General features: G+C 40.1%; 1 protein-coding gene across 1 annotated transcript in view; it reads left to right on the top strand.

Annotated features, from left to right (window-relative positions):
* The first annotated feature begins 5,133 nt into the window (after positions 1 to 5,133).
* Positions 5,134 to 8,233, top strand: part of LOC137914152 (neuronal growth regulator 1-like) — a 101,744-nt gene continuing 98,644 nt past the window's right edge. The window contains exon 1 of the mRNA XM_068757758.1: positions 5,134 to 5,303. Within this exon, the coding sequence (XP_068613859.1) occupies positions 5,134 to 5,303 (170 nt within the window). The remainder of the gene's footprint in view (positions 5,304 to 8,233) is intronic.

Below are 8,233 nucleotides of genomic sequence, written 5' to 3'. Positions count from 1 at the left end.
ACCGAAAGGCAGTGCTAAACTTTAATTCCCACCCAATGAGCTTCTGCATGGTTTGTGACTTTATTCATGCAAATAAATGTTGTTAGGCTACAATAAATCCAGCAAGACTGAATGAATAAAAATACATGTTGATCAAAGCATACTCAACTGCTGCACAGCAGGCACGCATCGCAACGATGTCAAAAGTCTGACTTCAGTCAATCAAAAAAGACATTTATGATTTTCTTCACTTCCACAAAGAGGGAAATACATTTAAAAAAGAGCTGTAACTTCAGGCCATTTGCAGAGAGGATGAAGACAGTAAACTGTGGGGCCTGACAGTGTGTTTCTGTGGGAAACACCTCATCGCAGCGTAGTTTAGTCTATGATGTACTGGGTAAATGAAATGTCTCCCAATTATGCCGATATACAAGAGTGGAGTAAAAACGGATTGCTGCATAAATGAAGGCTTTACTACAGGCCTGGTGCTTGTTTTTAAAATGACTTTATGCTTAACATTATGTCCACATGTTCAAACCACCTATTGCCATGGGGCTGGAGAAAAACAGCGATGTTGAAAATATATTACGTGTAGAGTAATTAGTAAGGTATTTGTATAGATCAGGTTCCAGTCACTTACATGGAAGAAGAATGAACAGTAAAAATAATATGTCAGCGCTGATGCCTGATGTTCACTAAATAAAAATAGCACCACATTTGCATCCTGTGGTGGCAGAAGGTTGGCAGGGTTTGCTGGGTAACTGATGAAAACCAACTAACCAACAAAGCAACCAAGGATAGATCAAGTCCTAATGCATTTCGACCATTTCAATGCATTTCATAAGTCCCACTGCTCAGATGGCGTGTGCACCATGCATACTGACGATCCAAAATTCAAGTGTCTGCATTTCTGTATTTGTATGGTTCATGATTTTTTCCTAATCCTCAAATAATCACCACCAAATTTCCAACTCCCATCAAATCTCTGGAGAACTATGCAGTCTATTCTGGACTTTGTTTTAAGCTGCAGCGGGAATCAATTGTACACTGCACTTCACAGACTGATGAAATTACAAATGTGAGTAGGACTTGTGGTACTGTATTCTTGTAAGTAACACATTTGGCTTTACATGATTTGAAAATTAATCAGTTTAACGTTTCAATGGTTTTATCTGTGACTTTGTCCACAGTTGGTTTCCAGAGTCTCATTAATATGTAGCCTGAAGCATACTTGATACACCATGGACCACTCTGTATCCAGACAACTGGGCACTCGACTGTCTCACAGAGCTGCTCCACATTTAAGTGATGAGAATTAACAAAAATAAATAAATACACTATGTCCTATGACATGCCAGTGCTGCCTATTCTCGTATATTTTGTGACAAGATGAACTTTTCTTACTCTGCTTTAAGTTCTGTTTAGATGTGTAAACAACACTCGTGACTAAAAGATCACTTTCTTGCTATATTTAATGACTCGGGAGAACTTTTGAACCATTTGCCTCTATGAAATGTGGTATGTAGGCACTGTCTGACAGCACAAATCAGTCATGACTCATGATCGTTGTGGGATTTGTCCTACAAAGGCAGTGGTGGAAAAGCAAGGGAAGGAATGGTTCTAAATAAAGTATTGCTGCAGGGTTACATACATCAAACTCTATAGTTCATTCAAAATGTATGCTGTCCACTTTATCTATGTCGTGCATTTAGGCTTTAAGGTATAGTTTGACAAATGCAAGTCATTTTTCTCCACTAAAACAAGTGACAGGTGTTGAACTGCATCATAATGGAGTGTCGTATGGGAAGAACCCAGTGGAAAAGCAAAGGCGTTAACATGTTTGGGTTTTACAATTTTCACATGTTGTAAAGCGAAAAATACAAAGTTTGAAATGTTACATTTATAAACAACTGCGTCAAGTTTGATTTACACTGTGCAATGAAAAAATATTGCTTCATTTCTCTCACACATTTTCTGATTACAAGGTCTGTGATGTGGCTTCAAAGCTCTGAATGTGCTCTGGCTGTATAATATGAAAGGTGAGCCATGACCTGACTGTTGGCACTGATCGTGTAGAACAGGCCAGTCGGCCTCTGTGAACCGTTGGAGTAGGCAGACGCTCTGACCGACAATTTGCGTAGATGGAATAAAGGGAGGGAGTTTGGGAAAACAACTAACGGTTCTGATCAAACAGGCAGTCTGTCATCGAACAACGACTGATTCAGATGGGTCAGTTGCAGCTGATCAATCTTCGCCGTCCCCCTTTACACAGAACAAATGACCAGATAAAGCTGAAATTTCGAAAGACCCAAAGAATTTCAATAATTAAAATACAATCGTGGTATATTAAAACAAAAAATCCTTTGAATATAAGATACTTTATTTTCTTCATGGATCTTCCTAATGTCCCGTGAATACAGTATGTAGTAATACATTAAACAACTTCTCGGCATAAGCATCATGGTGTTTGTTGTGATCAGTCGGCACATTTCCCTTCAGGAAATCCTTTATCATCAAAGCAAAAACAAACAAACAACAACCACCAATCTAAAAGAGAAATATATGTACATGGTCTATGAGGAAAAAAATATTTCAATATGATGCATTACCTGTGTTAAATTAATGCAATACTATGAAGTTGAAATCCTGTGTTAACACTCTAAAAACATGAAATATGACAACAGAAAAGCAATAAATGCTTTTTTACAGACCATCATTCACTCAGAACAGTCAAAATAAAGTTGCATATGCTCCAGTGGTTTTTGCCACATTGTTAGCAAACTATTAAGAAAATTATCACAGTTTTATTGCTGCAGATTGCTACTAAAACAGACACATTAACAAGGCCATTATTCTTCTGGGTTTACGCTTCACTTTTAAAGATGCAATGTGAAGAAATATATATTCAAACCTTGCGGGGACACATGTCATGCTGAGAAAAATTGTAAATCTTTTATGGGTTGGTTCATCCACTCCCTGTTAAAAATGATTTTATGCATTGATTTCACTTTGCCTTTAAATGAAAGGTCTGGTTATGAAAACTTAGATGTGCCAGAGATATTTATTATTAAAAATAAAACAAAACTAGAAAAGCACTCAGAGAGCACAGACATCCACCGAGCAGCTCATTCTCCTCCTAATTTTATTTACACCATCCACATGGTGATCTGGATCATCATCAAACTTATAAATTGTTCCAAAACATCCTGCACATTTCATCCATATCCATCCAGAACCTTTTTACGTTATCTTGATAGATGGACAGACAGATACATGACCTCCGCCTCGCCTTGGCGGAGATAATGGTATACATTACAAAAAGGGTTGTGATCGGACATCAATTTATCCTGTGCATCTTGTTGATAATCCCTGAATTCTTTATGACCTGAATATTAGAGGACATCGCTCCTCTCCCAATTCTGCTCAGTGCCCTAACACTAACTGGAGTCACAGTAATTACATTTTCATGCATGGTAAGCTTCATTTTCTGAAGTATCTTGAAAGGCTCAGAGAAAAAAAGAAAAAGAAAATCAATGCTGTAACAGACAAGAGAACGATGGGAAAGGAAATGTCTGACTGTTTCAGGCCCAAACGACTCTGTCTCAAAATTAGAAAGCAGCCATTGTCATTGCTATTGTCACATCTTCACACAGCTTCAGTTATGTAAATTACAAGTGTTTGTTACAACATGAACTTTTTACTCTCCATTTCATTGGTGGCTGAAACATTCCCTACACTGCAGAAATCCCACTGTAACAAAAGTAGCTTCCTGTCTTTCTGCCACAGCTCGGCTTGTAAATAGAAATGCATCCCAAGTCCTACGCTTTCATATCACTGCAATATACGGTGTATCCCCTCAGATAAATAATAACCAAAGAGGGAAAAGCAACTCACACAGAACCCAGGATGAATTTATAAAAAGGCTCCCAATCTGGGTTTAACCGAATGGCTTTGCAGCAGTATAAAGCTTGTTTCACTCTAAAAACTGAACCTTTCAGGAGTTCAGCGCCATTTGCTCCATTTAATTTCAATGGAGCAGCTCCAGACAGTGAATCGTGATTATATCACAGACTGCAATCTCGGCTCGGTGAGATAAGATTTTGAAGATAAGATATAATGGAAACATATTGATCTTCCTGGGGAAATTAATATGACGTTTACAGGTATAGGGGGAAGTATAATATAGAATTCTGAGGAAAATAATATAGGATACTTTTCAAATAAGGTTTAAACTGAAATCTGGGAAATAAAATGAGCAATAATACAATAAAAAAAAGCATTGGCATTATATCGGTTAAGTCAAAACGTTTCGAGCAGCACAATATGGAAGGTAAGGTCTCAGCATTCCAACTCATGCCTAGGTACAAATACTTCCACTTGTGTTCACATTAAAAATACAAATGTAGGCCTATACATGAATAAATATGTTATATTCTCTTTAAACAATAGATTATGGGGCTGAAATTATGAGTATTCCCATTATTGAACAAGGTGTGGAATATTCTCCGGATTAATGTGCTCATTGTTCAGTCTTTATAACATGGGCAACTTTTCTCGAGTGGCTGAAAACAACTTTTCTAGTCAGCTTTATTAAGTAATCGAATATCTAAATCGATGAGAGGGAAGCATCTTGTTTGTTGATGTTGCTGCTGTACTTTGATCTTTTTTTTTTTCTATGAGATGCGTCACTATTAGTTAGCTCCATTCCAAATGTTGTTGTTCATTGCCTTATGAGGTGAGTTCATCTGCGGTCGGTTTTTTTAATTGCTCGCGGTTGTATCAATACCTAATCGATATCTACCAAGTTTATTGCTCCATCCCGACGAACCATTGGGAACGTGTTGCCCGGGAAACGGCCGCATGGCAACAGGATCAGAGCCTGGGGGTTGTCTGCTTCTAGGTCTGCTCCCATTTTACATCGCATTTCCTCACTAGATGGTGTGCAAGCCACTGGAGAGTACAGCTCCCCGCGCAGTGGGCTCCACATCCAGCACAACAAATCTGGGAAACTACACGGCATTTCTTTGTGGGGATCGGAGGAGGAGACGTGCGGTCCTAAAACATCGCTCGCGTCAAGGCTCTCTCTTTTAATTTTCCCGTGTTTCTTATTGCAACGAGAAGACTTCGGAAAAGCGGCAGCAGAATCCAGCTGTGATGGACACAATGATCGCGGTGCAGGATGCTTGCGTCTCCGGCCAATGGCTTACTGCGATGATGCTCAGCCTGTGCTGCTTTCTGCCGTCCTGTTTGCCCGCTGGACAAACCGTGGACTATTCCACGGTGGAAAGTGTGATCAGCAGACAAGGCGACACGACTCTACTGAGGTAAAAAAACAAGATAAAGCAACTTCACTTTCTCCCTCTGACTGGCGGAGTTCACGAATATATTTATATTTATGGAGCGCGCACTCTTTGCGCACCGGTTTTTGCTCCTTAAACGTGGCTTTCCACTACTTTTAAAGATCGAATCATCTCTTGGCGTTTACAATGAATACGAAATAGGCCGTTATCCCTCCATCCCGTGCTTGTTTTCGCCTGGCTGGGGGCGAGTCGGCGCCGATACGCACGGCGCTGCTCTCGCAAAGTGCATTTCGGCAGGTTGCGAATGGAAAAGTTTTCTGTGGTGCACCAGCTCACTGAGCTAAAGTGTAATTTTATTTGTTACAGCTTCTCTCTGATGGTTAATCCCCCGAACATTGGCATAATCCCTGGCATGTGTGTCCTGTGAAAATTGAAAGCCATCATGCGTGTTGGTTTACGCAGTTTCACGCGTAATGTGCTGTTTTCGGTGCTGTTCGGACAGGTTTGGCTGAATGTGCAGCAGTGGGATGTCGCAGTTCCAAAACGAGTGTATTTGTGGCCGCTGTCGATCAGAATGGAGTTAGGACAATGACGCGCTATCTCCCCCGCCATCCTCATCCATCCTCTTGAACCGTCCTCCCCCATCACGTAGACTGGAATGCCCGCTGCACTGGGAGCTGCCCGTTAAAGACACCAAGAACTGGCAGGGGCGTGGTTTGGTCAAATGATTTTATAATAATCTGAACATTTTCTTCGTCTGGGTAAAAAATCATGAAAGAGTCTCGGATGTTAAGCACGAATAATACAAATGTGTTCATTGTTGCCTCCGGAGGCGGAGGTTATGTAATCGCCAGCATTTGTCTGTCCCTTCATCTGCAAGACGGCTCATAAAGTTTGAATGTTGGAAATGTTACCAGGAACAGATGATTACATTTTGGTAATAATCCAGAATAAATCCTGGATTATGGATCAGATTGAAATATTTGGTAACATTGCAGTCAATATCTCTGTTGACTATTGACCAATACTTATGGAATTTGAGTCGTGTAGGGTGGGGACCTCTATCTCACCACCGAATATCAGCTGGACCGGATCCAGAATGACGTTAGGGGAAAAAATATTACATTGTAACAATCTTGTAAGTAACACTCTTCAATGTTAATTTGAAAACCCCATTTACAGATTCAAAAATCATTTAAAAATATACATCAACTCCAATTCACTTTATCTTTTCATGGTTGGTGTATAAAGATACCAGATCACCATGTGAATGGTCTAAATCTAATTATGAGGGGAATGAGCTGCTCGGCGGAGGTCTGCGCTTTCTGAGTGCATTTCTAATTTCTGTATGTATTAATGTTTAAAAGTCTCGCCATACAACTTTTTCTTTTTTAGTTGTCTTGTAATTACAAACATCTGCTATTTTAGGGTTAACCTTAACCCTCATTTTTGGAGGGTCGTGAACTTGTGATAATATTTTGTTTTACCAATATCAAATAGCGTGGGTATGCGAAAAGGCCGAGGGGGAAGCCTGCTGAGGGTCTGTGTCAAGTTGAAATGTATTTCAATATGAATCCTCTGGATGTTGACTCCAGGAGATGCAAAGTGTGGACCTGCATACAGAGCAGCTAACTGCATAAGTTTCCACTCGGCCCGGCTTTTAGTAATGCTGTCTCATACTTGACTGCTTAAGAGCTTAATTGATTTTATGGTTTCATCAGTTGCTTTTTGGAAGTGAGTGTCCTGCTATGAGGATCATTAAAACATTGTGGCAATCATAGTCTTACTTTGGCTCCAGATAAGAGGTAACTATTTTTACCACCTTCCCCCAATGTTCAAGGGCTGTCCTGCCAAAGAGACTTACACCTCTGTCTTTTTAGAAGAGCTGTCTAATTCCCTGGTGTCAATCTGGGTCGGCCGTGTGCAACAGCAGGAGTTTTGCTTGGATCCTCAGGATTTATTGGACCAAAGATAATCCCCTTGCTATGAAGCAACTCAATAAACAAGTTGCCTCCCACCCAATGAAGAAGGCACCGCTCTCCACCATTAGATGATCACCTCAGGAAATGTCATCTAGAAATCCATGTAATTGATGGGAAATGTTTTTCAAGGAGCTTTCATTTAACTATTCTTACAGTTAACTATGGAGCTATTCCACTGCTCAATGCTTTTTTTCATGCGGCTGAATTCCAGCAGTGTCAAATTGTCTTGTTGCTATGCTTTCATGTTAGCCCAGCCAATAAAGCATTCAAATTGCTGCAATTGCCTCTCTGTAATGCCAAACACTGACGTCATGACAGTTAAATGCTAGAAGCCTTCTCTGTCCAGTAATTTTCTAAACCACAAGCAACCTCTAATTTTGTCCTCTTTTCTTTGTCTTCACTGATACTAAGAGCCAGCCCAGCATTAAAGCATGACCCATGTAAGAGCTCTGTGTAGACAACAGTGCCTGTTTGTTCGGGTTCTCCATTGACAAGACCCCTGACTATCAGAAGGGCAATTCTTCTCTGCCCCAGAGCTGATAGTTTCCCAAAAAAATGTGAGCATTCTCAATTACTGACTAACCCTGCAATAATGCAATTAGTCATCGCCTCTCGATGATAGAGTAGCACCTGATAGGTGGGTTTGCTGTCACATGTTTATTTACGTCTCCTTTTCAATTATTGGCAACGCATTACTGCAGTTTTGAGTCATGTTGGACAGAGGGTTTAGTTCAATATAATGATTTTAGCCTCTTAATAATGATAAAGGGACCACATGTGTGTGTGTCATCACCTTTTTTTAATCATTTTTGATTACATAAAACCTCAAGCATTTTCAGCCACTAACAAAGGTCCCCTTATATAAGAGTCCTGCTGCTGCTACAGTGTCTTATATGAGTGCATATATGCATATGCTACATTGTTCTACATAGGAGCTTCCACAGGAGGTTATTGTTTCCAGGAGCTACCCAT

This window comes from Brachionichthys hirsutus, unplaced genomic scaffold, assembly GCF_040956055.1.
Source record: "Brachionichthys hirsutus isolate HB-005 unplaced genomic scaffold, CSIRO-AGI_Bhir_v1 contig_1051, whole genome shotgun sequence".
Classification (NCBI taxonomy): Eukaryota; Metazoa; Chordata; class Actinopteri; order Lophiiformes; family Brachionichthyidae; genus Brachionichthys; species Brachionichthys hirsutus.
The sequence above is the reverse complement of the archived record's forward strand: the minus strand, read 5'-3'. Positions and strand labels throughout refer to the sequence as shown.